Source organism: Poecilia mexicana, unplaced genomic scaffold (assembly GCF_051168715.1).
Source record: "Poecilia mexicana isolate PSO_F unplaced genomic scaffold, ASM5116871v1 scaffold_15, whole genome shotgun sequence".
NCBI lineage: Eukaryota > Metazoa > Chordata > Actinopteri > Cyprinodontiformes > Poeciliidae > Poecilia > Poecilia mexicana.
The window spans coordinates 19,465,601-19,484,017 of NW_028263384.1; the positions used below are offsets into that span (position 1 = coordinate 19,465,601).

At 34.5% G+C, this 18,417-nt stretch overlaps 1 protein-coding gene across 1 annotated transcript in view; it reads right to left on the reverse strand.

Moving 5' to 3' along the window:
- Positions 1–3,650, reverse strand: part of lmbrd1 (LMBR1 domain containing 1) — a 54,465-nt gene extending 50,815 nt beyond the window's left edge. Inside the window, exons 1-3 of the mRNA XM_088013503.1 lie at positions 3,542–3,650; positions 1,782–1,958; positions 172–235 (exon numbers count right to left, since the gene is read on the reverse strand). Coding sequence (XP_087869629.1) covers positions 172–235; positions 1,782–1,958; positions 3,542–3,607 — 307 coding nt within the window. The 5' untranslated portion in view covers positions 3,608–3,650. The remainder of the gene's footprint in view (positions 1–171; positions 236–1,781; positions 1,959–3,541) is intronic.
- Between the last annotated feature and the right edge of the window lie 14,767 nt (positions 3,651–18,417).

Below are 18,417 nucleotides of genomic sequence, written 5' to 3' on the forward strand. Positions count from 1 at the left end.
TAGAGCTGATATCACAAGACATGACACACCCCACCTTTATGTAAAACAAAATATAATGTCAGCTCTTATATGGATACACCTATTTATAGATTCAAAGTAAATATTTATTTACTTGTAAATAAACATGTATTCATTGTGTTTTGCCATTAACATTCAGTAGAACACACTTACTGTAATAACCATACAGCACAGTGGCTTCAATTTGTCCTCTTGTCTCATTGTTTGCAGCCCATTGCTGGAAAACAAGAAAAAAAAAAAGTTTTTTAAGCTTCATAGAAAGGCAACATGTTACAACAACAGACAAGAGTTAGTTTTAGGGTGAGAGAATGTGATTAGATAAACATAAGAATACACAAATTACTGATTAAAGCAATATGGAAGGAGGTCATTTCTGCCACGATAATAAGTATACATGGTAAATGAAGTCAAAAACTTTTAGCTTCTTCAGACAACAGCACATGTCCTCAGAAATTAGGGCCTTTGTCCCTGTGTGAATTATAGCCTCTTCCTCTCAAATCTATGTCAGCATAGTAGTTTTCCACTGTGAATTTTGACACTCTTTTACCAGCTTCAGCAATCAGCTGCTTGTTGTTTTTGTTCTTGGGTTCATAAGCACATTTCACACCAAACTATGTTTATCTGTGGGACACAGAATCTATATCCATGATGTTTATACTTGTGGATAGTTGTTTCAACAGATGAACCACATTAGTGTAGGTCTGCAAAGCTCTTCCTGATATCTGATTTTTTTTTTTTTTTTTATGGTTTTTGCATGATGTCATACAAAGAGTGTTTGTGTGTTTTGGGACAACAGTTAGCTTGTATGTCGTGAATTAACCGATCAGAAGGCGACAAAACCAACACACAACCTTTTAGGCTTTAGAATAATGTTTAAATGAAATAGTAATGTTGGTACATAGACATATCTGAATTTGAGGAAAGTAATAAAAATTATCTCATTATTCTGGCATTAACCACTCACACAATAATCCTAACTGACCTACAACAGGAAAGATTTAGTCATACATAAAGTCAGACAGTGAGAAATAAATGTATATATTTTTACACTTTGTATTTAAGCATTTGGTTTCAACAACAGAGATACAGCCAAAGCACAAACTGCAGTATGAATATATCAAATGATAAATTAAATTTAAATAAAATTCTGCTAAGTAAATATGTAAAACTCTTTCAGATCTTGAAAAGCAATTTAAAAAACAACATGTATTTTATTCTTTATAGCCAGTACTTATTTTGGAGAACATATTGTTATCCTCATAAGTTAGACAAAAATATGAAAACAGATTTTTTCTTTTCTTTTTTTTTTATTCAACCAGAATCAAAGCAGCAATCATCAAAGCAGTTTTTTGGTTGGTTATTTGTTCAATTTATGGCAAAGATCCTCAAATTCAGGCCTGGAGGGCCGGTGTCCTGCAAGTTTTCGAAGTGTCTCTACTTCAACACACCTGAGTTAAATAATTAGGTCATTAGGAGAGCTTTGGAGAACTTGACCATTTGATTAACCTCAATCAAATGGTTAATTCAGCCATTTGATTGAGGTGTGTTGAACCAGAGACACATTTAAAACTTGCAGGACACCAGCCCTCGAAGCCTGGATTTGAAAACACTGTACAGGAAGAAAATAATGGATTAAGAAATAAATTTAACTTTTACCTTTTCAAGAAAAAAATTAACTAAGAAAAATGTTTCATTAAGAATATACTAAATGTCAACAACTTGAAACTGATTTTACGGTGGCTCTTAACAGAACAGACACTGACCTTATAGGTACCATTGGGATACTTCATGTAGGAAACAAGGAATATGTCCACTGGGAGGAGAGCTGAAGTTATCAAAGCTATGGCCAATGCACATATTGCTGTGATTGTTGAAACAACTTCACTATCTTGTCGACTCTGAAATTTGCGAATGTAGATCCAGCAGAAAGCCAGGATCACCTGGAAAAAATAAATAAAAAATTTGCAGTGAAGATGATTCAGAAATATTACGGTACACTCAGTGAAAATCACAGAAAACGAAATAAACAAATATTGACACAAAATGTCTTTTTTAGCTTCTATCATGTGTACATTCAAAAGAGTTAATATAAATCAAACAGGAAAAAAAAGAATGTTAGATAGAAGGATTTATTTACGTGAATCAACATAAAGAATGAGAAAATGTGGAAAAAAACATTGAAATGCTGCGAATAAAGAAGAAATGTCAAGCAATATGTGGGATGTCCATGATTAGGAATAAACCAAAACAACATTGCATATTTTTATTTTTAAATTAAAACTAAAATAACTGAAAAGATTCAGCTTTTCAAGACTAAAGTCATTGTTTTTTGAGACAGAGTAGATAACACAGCAAGAGCGGTGACAGTACTGCATCAGCATTTTGAAAAATATACAAAATCCAGATATGATGGTGAACTCAAGCAACAGATATTTTTATTAGAATCCAGTAAAAATTTATGAAACTGGAAGATTCAATGTAATCATACTTTATTCAGAAGACAGGGGTTTGACCTTTTACCCAGACACGCTTTCAGGTTGCAAAAGTGCATGGATATCAGAGTAGAAACTAGAAAGGAATGTTATCAAAGTGTTGAAACAAGTGGGGAGTCCACGCGTCTACAGATACAGAGAAGCCTATCTGAAGCTGTTCAGAGCCAACTGATTTTCCAGGATCAGTAACAAAACTGTGGTTTAAAAGAAAACAAAAGAATGACTGATTTAGACAAAGCAGAAATTCATTTATTTATTTATTTTTATTAATTACATTACAAAAATTTTACGTAGGTTTAAGTAAATTAAACAATCCAGTGACACCATTTTAAACTACTAGGGTATCAACAGACAACCCACAATAAAAAAAAAGAGAAACTTTGCCAGGCTTTAAATTTAAACCTTCAAAATTGCAAGGTCATATTCTAGACACAAACTGCTCCAAGTGAGGACACTGCTAACAACAGCTACTTAATATCAAGGTCTGCCATTCACAGGCAAGATCAATCAATTAAAGGCCTGCAGCTTTAAGCCTCTGGCTGCTTGTTTTGCCAGGTAATGACGCAGGCTTTGCATCCAAATAAGAGATGAGAGCGCTCTGAAAAGTGGACAGAGATACAAAGGTAATTTGTTCACGACAATGCATTCCTTTCTCAGCGGTGTGACTGTGAATGACATCAGAGGAAAATAACGCCTAAATCTTGACGAAGATCCTCCACAAGCGCATATTTTGCTATGTAATAAAACAATTAAACATGAATAGTCGTAGGTTCATTCGGGAAACTGCGACGTTTCACATTGTTGTGTCTTTAACGATTTAAAAGAAGACAAATACCAAGTCCAACAACGAAACATTTAAAGAGCCTGAAAGTGTGTCATGGCTAAAGCCAATCCAAATCCAGTAGTGACGTTAATACGCTGAAGCTACATTGCGTAGATAGCATAAAACCGAATTACTCGTCGGGAAAACGAGTCTAATTAAAATATGTAGCAATTTATAAGGGGACCAAAAGTGATGTTAATGTGCTTACCAGGAGAACAACAGTGAAAATTGACCATCCGATCACAGACTCTGAGAGTAGGGACTGAGCCGCCATCTTTACTTCCTGTAATAACAAACCCACGTGTTCATGTTACGTCACCAACTTGCGTGCTGCAGCTTGCGTAAAGCCTCCGCGCTTGGTATAGAATGCTGAGACTTGTTTGTACCGAGCCAGGTGTCGAAATAAAAGCAAAGCTGGGGAATAACCTGTTTAGTCAGGAGCGTAAGCGTAAATGTATGAACATTATTATGTTACGGAAAAGGTAATAAGTCATTATCTTGATTCAACAAGTTGAAAAGTTGAAAGATAGGAAAACTGTCAGCAAATTGTTGTGACACAACAATTTGTCCCCGTTTCTTTCAGTCTCCGTTTCTTTCAATGGCAGATAATCAGGCAATATGGCATGGTCCTAATTGTGAACAAAGGTCACAGGTGATCCAAAGTTATTTATTTATTTATTTATTTAAATATGGGAATAGTTAGTCTGTATAATTTTAAAGACTACACATTAAAGAAACATTAAGTACAAGTAATATGGTAAATTATTAAAGCTAGGCAAGGACAATAAATATATGAAAGTAAAGCACTTGTTTTGGTTGTCACTTTACAACATAAGTTCTTTCTGTCTTCATCTTGTGTTTTTAGCATATAGAATAGAAGGAAATTCATGTTTAAGGTTTGCATTTAAATACAACACTCATCCACAAAGACGGGTAATACTTTCTAAAAGCATTAATACACCTCGAAGATTTTCACATTTTATCTTGTCACAACCACAGACTACAATGTATTAAAAATGACAAATGTTTTGATATTTCCAGCAAATAAAACTGAAAAGGGGGATGTGCATTATGTTCTTTTTACTTTCCTTAAAAACACCAAAGTCACAATGTGTGCATCTGTATGTGATTTAACCTCAGAAAAATGCAGCTGTTCTGTGAAGTCTTTGGAGGTTTGTTAGAAAACATTAGTGAACAAAGAACACTATAAAGACCAAGAGACACACCAGACACATCAAAGTTAAGCTTGGGGAGAAGTTGAAAGCAGTGATTACAGTATAAGACAACAATCCAAACTTTGAGCATATTCCTGAACACTTTTAAATCTGTTTTTTTAAAAAAACAGAAAGACCATTGTACAGCTGAAAACCTACCAGGACATGCTCATACACCTAAACTGACAGGTCCAGCAACACCCTTGCAGGGCCTGTCAGCGATTAGAGGGTTGCAGAGATCCCATATGTGGGAGAATATGTTGACAGCAGGAGAAAATAAAAAATCTATGCAGTCCACAAATGTGGTTTTCACACAAGGGTGGCATAAAAAATGCCATTGTTGTAACAAAGCCAGGAGTTTCATCTGCAGTTTCCCATATTTAATATGAGACACGGGAACAGATATCAGAACACAAAAGTAAAATTGTTTTGACTTTTAAATCTGAAAACTATAATATTCTGAACATAATTCACCTGGGGAATCCTGCAGTGGCAGCATCATGCTGAGAAGATTATTTTCCTTAGAAAGGACAAAGAAACTGGGTAGAGTTGGTAGAAAAAAATTACATTTTTTAACGACTATTTTACCTGAAAGTCCCTTGAGACAATAATTTAAAATTAAAACATGTTTTGTCCTAATGGCAAAATAAAACTCTTCAGTAGCACAAAATACACATCACAGAATACAGGTGGGCACAACTTCAATAAGGGGTAGTTATTTAAAATATGAAGCTAAATTGAAAACAAACAAGTAAATATAAACTAAAGTAGATCTAATATTAACTGTGTAACTGGAATGTAAAATACTGAGCCTGTAGATGTATTCCATTTGTATTTGATTTGCGGTTGGAATTAAGAGGTACTTCCTGGCATTTATCTGTCCCAGTGCCCCTCTGTCTTGGATGTGCATGATTTTCAGGGAGCTGAAATGTTATTGGATTTCTAGTAAGATTCATTATTTTAGTTTACCGGCATTCAAACTGTGTGTTGTTGGCTTTACTCATTCCCAAGCAACAGTGTATTACCCTGATTATTGTTTTTTTTATTCTGTTGTTTTATCAAACATTAAAATGTGTGAAACATTTTCTTTTGTCAGTTTTATCTGTGTGTATTCTTTATTCTGCCTTTAACAATAACTTAATTTTAACAACTGTTTCACAGTGTTGTGGCATAATGCAGTTACATATTTGTGTTTTACAGAAAAAATGGATTTTCAGCAACTTAGTGGCAAGCAAACTAAAGGTTAGTCACTAAAGGCTGAAACATAATGTATAAATTTGAATAAAATATGCAGCATTAGCCAAAAAGTTATCATAACTCTTTAGAAATAGTGAGCTTTTGTTGAAAACATAATTATTTTCAGGTCTCTTAAAAACCCTCTTTGTGTTTAGCACATTGATTTCTGTATTATGATTTTGTTTTATTTAATGTATTCCTCAACTTATAGTAGTAAAAAGTCACGCATACTCCGAAGATTTTTTTTTTACTGAAACTATTCTTTTTATTGTTGGACTTTATTACAAAACTGAACTGAGGTCACTGATTGTGTTTAATGCTGACTGTTCAATTTTGTGTTGAAATTTTGTTTAACTCATGTTGTTCTTTTTAAAATCTGACTTCCTGCTTTGCAAATATAGAGCGTGACATTTTTATTCAGTTTTTTGCGAAGTACCACATACTCAGATAGACTGCATGGACATCTATTTTAAATTTTACCTTAACTGCATATTTATACTGCAGACTCAAATCTTTTTAGTCTCTCACAGTGTTACTTCAGGGATTGTTCTTTATTTAGCGTTGCAGATTGTCCAATTAATTCTGACCAGCCTCCTTTACCCTATGAAAACCATCCCCATAGCATGATGCTACCAAAATCATGTTTGTTAGTTGGGAGTGGTATGCTCAGAGTGATATGCAGTATTAATGTTTACACGTGGCTCTCAAATCAGGTTGAGAGTCGTGTTTGGTAGGTTTGCAGTTTGCAGTTGTACCAAACTTTTTGCATTTGTGGATAATGGATTGAACTTGACACATTAAAACTTTAGAATTTTTTTTTTCTATAACCCAAGTCCACTTGACACTTCTTCACATCTTCATCCATGACCTGTCTGCTATTTTCTTTGGTCCTTATGTTTTCCTTGTTGATCAATGTTTTCTAGTAAATCTGTGGAGTCTTGACAGAACACTGTTATTTATGCTGAATACAAACGCAGCCAAGACTTTGCAGATTTTAATTTGCACTGTTTCAGTTTAGAATATGGTTAATTAATTGCTTTAATAAAAAAAAATGAAAACAAAGTAGAACTGATGTAAAATTAAGATTTGAACAGCATATTGCTATCCGTGTGATTCCCTTGATATTTCATGTTTGTAGAAACTTAGTGAAAAAAAATTCTAAATCTTTCATTTTTAATTAAGTAACATCGGGTTCTGATGCACTGTTGTACTTATAATGTATTTCTCTTTATAGAAATATGAAATTCTTGTTTGGTCAAATATATGTCTCTTAATTCTTAATTTATCTGCTTTATCGGTAACTACAGATTAGATAAAGTGAAGTAGTCGTGAATAATACAATCTGAGCTTGAAACCAATAAATATTTAGTGGCAAAAAAGAGCCAGACTTCACTCTAATGAGGTTACCATTAATTTATATTCTTGTATTAACCTTGAGAGAAGGTCAAATTTGTTGCTACGACACAAACAATGTTACTGTATCTATTTATTCTATTAAACATTTTATCTCCATGCCTTTGGCTTTCATGCACAGGTGAGCTCTCTGAAATAGTAAACAGAGTTCTTAATGGTTCTTGTATTTTTAATGAACACATGAAAGGTTATGTTGGCACACAGATAATGTGAAATCTTTGTCTGATGCTTTGCCATATGTCAACACAGTAAATTGTGAGGAGAAAGAGACAGGTGTTTTGCCTCAGAACCTTTTCAGCAATAATGGAATGATTCAGCCAGAGAAAGAAGGCGGGCACATGCAAAAGCAAACCACGGTTAGCCACAAGTGTTTGCTGAGCTTATGTTCAGGCAGAGTCAGTTAAAATATGATGTTGCATCTGCTGAAACAGATACTGTGCTCAGCAAGAAGAGTCTTTCATTTGTCCTCGTGGACCTACTTTCTCTGGAGTCCATTTACGTAAGCAGGATCGGTTGGGCATCGTTCTTGTTTGTTTTAGCGGATAAAGCGCTTTTATCCTATTTGATGGTGTTAGATCAGTTTACTTGTAAATTTCTGTCACTGTCTAAAATGTCAAAACATTTCATTATGATCACTTGATCATAATGAAAACCGTTCATACTTAACTGAATGGTGTAGAGACAAACTGCTAAAATAAAAGACCATAAAATATTAGGAAAAATAAATTATATAATTACTATTTTTGGACTCACTAAATATAAATTAAAGTACTGACCAGCACAAATTCAACATATGATCTAGTCCACCTGTTAGGTTCCATTATCACCTCTGATGATAGTGAACCCTGGCGAATGAATGTTTCTTGTTGACATAGCTCTTTATGGAGATTGCATGAATGTTTGGATAGCCACATTAAAGAGATAAATGAAAACCGTCTGTCAAGGGATTATTGCCATGAAAGATTATATTGCACAGAGCTTTTTCTTTCTCTCTTCACAAACTGATAGATGGCTTTACTCAAATAAGTTATTGCTGTCATGGCAAAAGGAAAGTACAGTCTCTGTTCGTTCCAAGGTTTTAGTGTATTAATAATCTTGCCTTTACACAGTTTGAAAATAGTCTAAATCCAACATCAAAGTTCCCAAGCAACACAGATGTAAAAATCCACGACACAAAATCATAAAAAGTACCATTACAATAAGGATATAAGACAAATTATCAAAAGCTTAAAGAACTGCTACTGGACAAAATGTGTTTTTTTTAGAAATTAGACATTTGCATGGTAGTTTAAAATAAAGTAGTGCATAATTGTAAAACAGAAGTTAAATATACGTGGTCTCTAAAATTACTTATAATAAAAGAATCTGAAAGTCATGTCGGGATTTTGTATTTAGACCCAAATTTAACTGCTGCAATTCCTCTTGTTTATGCCTCTAACACATAATTTTACTTGTTTCCTGATTAAATAAGCTAAATCTCAATCACACTGAATAGGGAGTCAGTGAGTAAAACATTTTAAACTGTTGCCTCAGAATCTCAGTCTGGACTTTAACTAGATCATTCCAACTCTTAAACTATTCCATTGCAGCTCTGGTAGTTGGTTTGGATCCTATCCAGCTTTATGGAGAATGTCTACAACACCCTCACATGTCTTCTGCTCCATTTAACAGATTTATTTCTAGTTACCCCGTATTGATACTCTGAGATACTCTGAGATACTCTGACAAGCTTCCCTGTCCTTGTTAAGTAAAGCATCCTGATACTGCCATCACCATGTTTTTACCACAGGGATGCGTTTATTTTATGAGCAGAATTTTTGAAAAAAAAAAAAAATAAATAAAAAAAATAAAAAAAACTTGAATCTTTCCAGTTCCTGTTTCCAAACTGCACATGTCATCTGAAGGCTTTCAACAATCCTTCTTCCCGATCTTCCATCAAAGTTTGATTTATGGAATGCATGGCTAATAGTTCAACAGATTCTCCCACCCAAGTTGTGGATCTCTGCATGTCCTCTAGAGAGTTCATGGGCCTCTTGGTATCTCATTACCTTCCTGCAAACTTCTACACTTCTACATGCCTGTTGTGTTTTGTGATGTTCGTAGTGGTATTTGTTCACTTATGTTCCCTGACAAATGTTTTAGGCCTTCACAAGAACAGCTGGATTTATGCTAAGTTAAATTATTATTGACTTAGTTCATTCTCAACGAAGTTGTTTAGGTTGGGAATACAAGCACATGTCACACCTTCCAGGTTTTTATGTTAGTTACAAATTCTGTTTCTAGTGTGTGTTTCTAATTTTGTATGTATCCTTTTCTTTTGAATTCACCTTGGTTTATAGGATAAAACTACACTAAGACTCATTGCATTTTGTGGTTGTAATGTGAAAAAATGTGAGAAAGGTTCAAGATGTATGAATGTCTTTTGTGAGACACTGCTTTTCTTTTGCAAGATAGTGTAGTTGTTTTTTTTTGTTGTTGTTTTTTTTAAGGAAAGTCTGCAAGCCTTCCCTAAATATTCATGCAAATTTACAAAACAGATTGTAGATAAGTGCGCAGAAATCACAGGGGTAGCACATATTTCAGAAAGGGCATTTTCTGTCACATCTTTGGGTGGATTTTCAGGGGATTTTGTCAAGGGGACGCCAAAGATGTAAATAGAATGTCTTGGGGTCAGAGTCAGCATGCCCATCTGCTGTTTGCCAGAGCTCCTTTAGTCCCCTGTTATCTCCCTTTTTTAATGTCTAATATAGGGAAAATGTCATGACAAATATCTCTCAAATGGCACTGCAAGAAAACTGATACGTTTTATACTTTGCTTCTATATATATATATATATATATATATATATATATATATATATATATATATATATATATATATATATATATATATTTATATATATATATAGTTCTCACAGTTTGGGAACCTCTGAGCTAGAGAGAGACATTCTTGAAAGCTACTGAGATTTGTACCGGTACCTCAGTAATGTAAGAATGAGGTGAGAGGGATTCAATTTTTAGCTGTTCACACATAAAAAAAAAAAAAAAAAACAACAACAGCAATTTGTCGGCTTGAAACAACGTGATGATGACTCAGGATGATATGTCCGACGACACCATGAGCACATCTTTAATGGAACTGCCAAAGAAATACTTGTGAGAGCTCCTGACAGCTTTTGATTATGTGAAGATTTTAAGGTTAGCTCAACCCGAACCCCTGCCGTCGTCATAATCGGCCTCACCCATAGCTGAGCAACGCCATATTTTCTTTTGCAATACAGCAAGTGTGGGATTAGATCCAAATGAATGTGGTGGAAAAATAATGGCTCCCATTCCCAGAATGTTCATCATGTCTTGTGAAAACAGTAAAGAAATGTAGGCAAAATTCCCACAGCTGTGATAAAAACTACTTACAAAACTCCTTCATATAGGCAGTGTGGTGTATTCAACATTGTGAATCTTGATGTGTGTATAAATTTCGTTGTGATGTCATTAATTATCCACAAGTTGCATATTCCAGTTATAAGATGCTGTTCTCTTCAGGCTGTTGAAGCCAATCTAGGAAACCCTGCTGTTTCCATGTTTCCTTTCATCATGCATAAGGTTTGGAGTTATGAGCAAGATAGAGTGCATGCAGGAAAACATTATGGTTTGTGTCAAAACCATAATGTTTTGACACAAACCTTATGTGTCAAAACATATTCTGGATTACAACTGGACAAGACTTACCAGCATAGGACTGTGCTTTTAGACCTTTCCCCTGTGGTGCTTGATGCAAAAGAAATCTTAGTAAAATAAATAAATAAATAAATAAATAAATAAAATTATGTTTACAAATGAAATGAATTAATTGTGAAATATAGCAGAGATTGCATATCATGTCTTTGGAGACATTTTCTTTGCAGTTGATCGCAGGAGCAGTGAGAGACTTTATAGAAAAGCACAGCTTTTTTTTGATTATTTAAATTTTAAGGTAAACCAAAAATAAAACCAAACAAACTGTAAATGCAAACCGATTTGAAATAAAAGCTTAAAGAATATGAAGAGATATGATTTTCATTGATATTGCCAATGGCAGGAAGAACTCTCTGATGGAGATCCAACTCAAGGGAGGGCTCAATATCTGTGCATTCACAGCATTTCCTGTGCTTGTAGTAACTTAAGATCCCCAAATGAATGGTGTCATGAAAAAAAAAAGTTTAATTTTTCAAAATCCCTGACTCCTTATGAATGATAAAGGCTGAAAGACTTGTGATAACTCAATATATATATATATATATATATATATATATATATATATATATATATATATATATATATATATATATATATATATATATATATATATATATATATATATATATATATATATATATGCGTGTGTGTGTGTGTGTGTGTGTGTGTGTGTCTCCCTTGATTTAGGGAGACTTTAGTAGTCTCCCTAAATCAAGATTGATGATTTAGTGATTTAGGGAAATACAGACAGTCAAATAAAGCTAAGTCGTTCTTATTGCATTTGTTTCGGAACAATCCTGGAAATTGAGTGTTATTTTAAAGTTGGTGGGGGCAGGGAGGGCAAGTTAACGTCATCTGTGTAAACATTAGCATGTGTCCAGCCTGAACACCTGTTTCTGTGTGTTGGAAACTTTGATTTGTTTGAGCTCACTTTAGGAAAGCTGATGTGAAAAGTGTCTATTTTTTTCATTGTATTTAGTTTGGCAGTTCTCACTGGATTTCATTTTGCGGAGAACGCTCATAGGACCTGTAAACATGTTGACGTTCAGCTTTACAGTGAATGTTCAAGCTGGTGGCTTCCATATTTAAGTGTAGTATTGTGTGTTTTAATCACTAAAATAACATGCTATGAATTTCAAAAGGATAGCAGCAGACAAGGCTCCTATCCTAGGCAAATAAAGGCTTGTTGTACAATAGTGGATGATTATAGTTCTAATCATTGAGGAACAAATATTGATATTTGATTTGAAGTACCAAATTAAAAGGCTTTTACCATTTTCAATTGAATTTCAAAAACATATCAGTTTCTCTGGATCAAAGCCTAAGATACTTCAGCTAACCAAACCTGAATTTGATCATGGGATACTAAGCACAAATGCTGTAAAACAGCTATTAAAATTTATGAAAAATGTATTTCATTTGTGAAAACATTTTTAATCTTTTTAGGCATTGGAACCATCTGAGACTGAGACAATTGTGAAAACACGCTATACAGATTAATGTGAATTATATTTTTATTCCATTGAAAATACATTTTCTAGAAAACAAGGTTTAAGTTTAAACAGTATTTTTTGTGTGTGTTCTTAATGTTTGAACATTAATACATTAGAAAAAAGTTATTTTCTTCCTATGGTGGCTTCTTCAGGAATGTTTGTGTATCTTTCTGTGAGTGTAAGTGTTGGGGAGTAGAAAGAGGGACTTACCCAGGGTCGCATTTATACAAGAACCACCACTGCTGTCAATGGATTATGTCGGATAATCAGAGTGTATGGGGCTCATAATATGGTGCAATTGCTGTCGCTGGCAGGCTTTATCGTCTACGTGATGAAAAGGCAGGCATGACGTGGGCCAAGATAAAAACTCTGGTGTGAACACCTTTTGTATTGTCACATTCACTTTTAATCTGGGGAGTACTTACTGCAAACAAGACACAAAAAGCCACATTAAGGGCGAGCAAATCCATACGCTTCAGGCCTTTCTTCTTTCAAATTTGAATAAATCACAATGCATCAAATGGTAGTTAATTCCCGCACCTGCTCTGTTAATAAGAGAGCTTGTTTGAACTGCCTTCGGGCATTAATTTCCCCCTAATAAGAAAGCTTTCAGGGTGTTTGCAGAAGTCTCTGTCAGTGTATTTCAGTAATAATGACAGAGTGGGAGGGCCACTCGGTGCAACTAAAAAGGACCGCGATCGGAGCGGGCGATCCCACTGTGACTTTTATTTCCAAGTCCCGGAATCCGGAGCTGTACTGATCGTTATCACGCATGGATTATGGTTTTATCGCTGCTTTTGACTTGTTTTTGCTTTAAAGGAAAGTTTATCAGCACCTGTAAGTAGTCCCTTACTCATTAAAATATTCCATTATAAGTTATATTTATAAAAAATATATATGTATTTATATATCTTTATACTGGAAATAATATCAAAACTCGCTTTATTAAGGTGTCATTTTGTTTACCCGGTCCTATAAAATTAAAGTCATTTTTTTGTTTTATTTGTCCTGAACGCTCTAACTTCAAGGCACATGTCTCATGAGCTGCTGTCTTTCTCTTTAATAAACGCCCTCTCTCTGCCGCGCATGTAGTCCGTCTTATTGCATCACTTACTCACAAAAAAAGTGCAAGATTATGTCGTTATCTGAAGACAGCTCTAGATCTGGTGGTTATTAAAGAATTTAAGCATGCAGCCAATCAGCGTTCGGGCAGGGAAGCACGCTTCTTTCCATAGCGACCGCTTAGTGTTAAACTACACTGCATTGACGGGGGGTGGGGGGGAAAGTATCTGAGGGGATGATGGAGAGAAAGTTAAATGCCTGAGTCTTGTCCGGGCTCTTTTCTCAAGCTGTGACACAATGACTTGGCTGATACATTGTCGATTTAGAATTTAAATCGATGCAGGCTGACAGCAGATTTTCCATCATCCCTGCTGTCTATACCTTAAGGAAGAACCTGCAAGAAGCAAATGATTCTTTTTTTTTTTTTTTTTGGTGTAGAAAAATAGTTTTATTTGAAGGCATGGAAAAGCAGTAAATGCAGTCCAATGTTTTGCATTGCAAAACTAGGCTACACAGGAATAACATAACGCCTTCTCACAGACAAGACATGTGATACCTGCGCTGGGCTGCTTGTCTACTACCCATGCATGCTTGAAGTTTTAAGTGGCAGTCGCCTCATCTCCAAATGCCATGACAGCCTTCTGCGGGCCCGCATGCAAAACTTTATGATCCAGTGGGAGATGAGCATGTGCACACGTGGAAATTAATCTCTGCAGGACTATTTATTTGGACAAGACAGTGAAGGTGTAAAAGAAAGTTAAATGAAGAAGTGCTACTAGTTGCAGTGTGAAAATAAATTAAGTTAGTTTTTGTGTTTTGTTGAGTTTTGTGGCTTTTGCCCACAAATGAGATACGTAGCTAAGAAGGATCAGCCAGGTAGTTTTATTGGGATTACAGGTGCATTGTTAGATGGTTAAACTGTTTATTCAATCTGGTATTATAGTGCGTTAACTGAGGCTCAAAAGTTACTCTGTATGTTGAATATATATATATATATATATATATATATATATATATATATATATATATATATATATATATATATATATATATATATATATACAAAAATACTGCGCAGAACCCTCAAGCTCCCAGGCCTCTGGTAGAGGACCCGAGCTCAGAGGATGAAAGAGACCACCCGCGGAGGGTGAGAAGGGAATTAAAAATTTATTTTTTTATTTATATATATATATATATATATATATATATATATATATATATATATATATATATATATATATATTATGTACATGTTTCCTTGCGGTATTTTACATCATGTTCTCTTTCACTTTTTACCATCATGTTTACGTGCAAGGTTTCTTCAGTGCAGAAATTACCCACATCTGATACTGCTTCACTTTGGAAACTCATCCACAGTTACTTCATCCACAGTGATGCTTTTACTCTGGCATGCATGCAATCCTGAAGATTTGCTTGGCAGTTTAGGCAAATGTCTTTCCGAACTGGAGGTTTCCAACTTTCATCCCTACAAGTCACATCCTCGATGAAGAGCCCTTCAGAAATTTTTCTAGATCAGAACACGCCAGAGCGCCAACAGGCAGAGATCAAGGGTTTTGTATTACGAAAGCCACACACAGAGAGTGTTGGAAACATTTTTCCAACTTCCTGTTTAGGAGGAGTCATGACCCATGGATTTTATTTTCAGAGCAACAGATACTTAACAGTGACATTATGAGGAAATATGTATTTGATAATGAGATGTTATTAAAAACCCTAAGATCCATTTTCATTATAATTCTGTGGAGAAATAAACAGACTGGGTTATAAGCTCTACGGGCTTTGATCCATACGATGTGCAGAACCAGCTCTACACCGGTCAAGAAGTATAATAATGACCAAACTGAATGGATGTCAACAGTTATGACAAATCTCTATAGGTAATGTAATTACCTTGTAATTGCTATGTCACCAATTCAATATCGTTGAAATGGGTTGGTATGAGATACTCAGGGCATGAAAATCAGAATTTAAAAAAACTTCAATTTTTGGCCAAAATTTTTAAACCACCAATTATTTATACAAGTGATAAAATAGTGTGTCATTTCACACAGATTCCAAACCTTATTTTTTAATTTAATGAAGCTATTATTATTATTATTATTATTATTATTATTATTATTATTATTATTATTATTATTATTATTATTATTATTATTATAGCTATGCTTGGACTCTGCTTGATCGTAAAAAGTAATCCCACTTCGTGTTTAGATTTTTAACACCCATTCTGAACTGTGAATTCTTAACCGAAACCAAAGTTCCATCTGAAGTAAAGTAACCCCAGATTATGATAGTGTCACTATCTTTAACTGTAGACATGGTGTTCTTTTTAGTGATGAGCAGTGTTGTGTTTGTGCTAAACATAGCTTTAGAAATAATGCTCATGAGCTCCTACTTGATTTGATCAGACATCAACAGAGTCTCCGAATCGGTTTCTGGAAGCCTGATTTTATGTTGTTTTTTTTTAGTTTGTTTGTTTTAAGAGAAGGATTCTTTCTTGCAAGTCTCATTCTCCATCTGGAGATAAGGAAAATACCAGAGTTGTTACATGCAGAATGCGACCAGTACTATTTGAATATATTTGCAACTTCTTCAGTGTTGATTTATTAGCATAACTACAATCAAATCCACCTTATAACTGCTGAATAATCTTTTGACTAATACCTGAGTACAATGAGAGTTTTTTTTTTTTTTTTAATACTTTGTAACCTTACTGTAAGCCTTGGCTTCAGCTAAGCACTGCACGATTAGATGCCACTAAACCCCAAGTAGGATAGCTGAAATTTATTTCAGGTTAATCAGATTCAGGTCTGTATTTAAAAATACTAAATCCTCTGATCCACACCCTTAAAATAGTATTTTTAGGGTGTTGTTAAAACAAAAAGTTGTTTTAACAAAATATTTTAAGGGTATGTACATTTATGCAATTAATTGTAAAAGATTGTGTACTCCTTTAAGAGCCATCCTAAAGTGTTATAAGTGTTATAAGTGTTATGTATTATAAGGTCACCTTGGCTAACAAGCTACAACTCAACATTTAACACAAACAAAGCTACGGGCTAATGATCTTACTCTTGTACGTTGTTGACATCTGTATTTATCACAGGATCTTAGGTGCTAATGAGCTCATAGGAATGAAAAGCTCAAAGGTGCAGATTCCTTGTTCAGTGGCACCTTTTGAAACCTCTGATTACACATGTTGGTCAGGAGTAAATTATTTGTATTAGCTTTTAGCATAATTTACCGTTAGGGTGCAACATTTATTTCCACAGCAGTGCAACTTTCATTAAAGCTAAGAAACCCGATCAGAAGACAAAATATAACAGATGTTTCCCATTTTTAGATGTAAGAAATGTTTAGAAGTTTCTGTCATAAACCTTCCAAGCTACAACAATGAAGTCCAGCAGTTTCAGCTCCTGGTGAGCTGAATGAAACTAATTAAAGTTGGTTACCACTGCAACCAGGATAATAGGCCTATCTTAGAAGTTCGTTTAGCCCATTGTTTGCCTCTCCCTGCTATTAATTAGTGTGATAGCTGAAAGCGATCACTGTTATCTTCTCTCTGCATTGTTATATTTTACCCCGTCTGTGGTTTGCCCCGGACACTTAAAAAAAAGAAAAAACACTTCATTCTAAAGCTATTTTTACTTTTTTTATTATTATTACTTGAATGTTCATCTGCTGGGCCAATACAGAAAAATCTGTCAAACTCTAAGGGACTCTTAATTTTATAATTCAACTTCTCTCCTTTAGTAATAATAAATTAGATTTTTTTTTTCTTTGCAACAAGATGTCAACTGTGTATCAATGATGACATCATCCTTTACCTTAACACCTGTAGTTTTGAATCCTTTGCCATTAGGTCATTTTGGGACAGTAGTAGCCATGTTTGGACAAGATACTGGAGAGTAATCCTTCAAAGCTGATGCTACACATGCGTGTTTCTTTCAGGAATTGTAGGAATTGTTTAAAATTCAGTTTATTTATTCAGTTCAATTTATTTATGCAGTCCAAGTTCACTACACGTTTCATCACAAAGCACTTTAAAAGATAAACAGGTCCAAATTCATATCTAAATATATACAAATACTGAGGTCAGCCCAGTCATCTCAGCAGATCTGAATTAAATCCCACTTGTGATACAATGTAGCATTTATATATCTATTTGCAGCAGTAATTTCGTTCATGGATTTGTCCAAGGAAGGAGGCATAATCAAACATTGAATGAGAGGATACCATCACCAGACAAAGAAAGCACAGTTATTGAAATGTTTTGCTGATTACCATTTACAGGAAAGAGACAAATAAACCAGTACATATGAAACACCAGATCATGTGTAACTTCTGTGAAGAAAACCAAAAACAAGCTGACAAAACACAATAGGAGAGAACAAGGAGGAAATATTTGAGTGAGGAAAATAGAAAATACTGAATACTAAATTAAAAGGTGGGCTTTTGTGGAGTGTCTGGATTATGCTGTAGAAGCAGGACTGCCTATTAAAAGGATGACTGTCACTGGTTTGTTGTTGCCATTAGCTGCTAATTGGTTTACTTGATTACAACCAAATGCATTTCACCTATGCAAGATAGGATCCTTATTACGTCCAACACTTTGTTCTATTCGCCTTGGAAATTGGAACTCGTAACTGGAGACGGCATTACATCCGAGATGGGAGCACTCTAAATTTAATTGCAGATCAGAAAACCTTTGGCGTTTGCAAATTATTCTAGTGCTAACAACTGATATCAATACAAAAAAATAACAATGCACATCTCTGTATTTTATTGGTTCAAATATTAAAGGAACATCTCATTTAGATGTTGTATAGTGCTGTGTGTGTCACTGGTTTAATGGAATTCAACCCCCGTAATCAACTAATGAATAGTTTCCACCTTCAACTTTCACTGCAT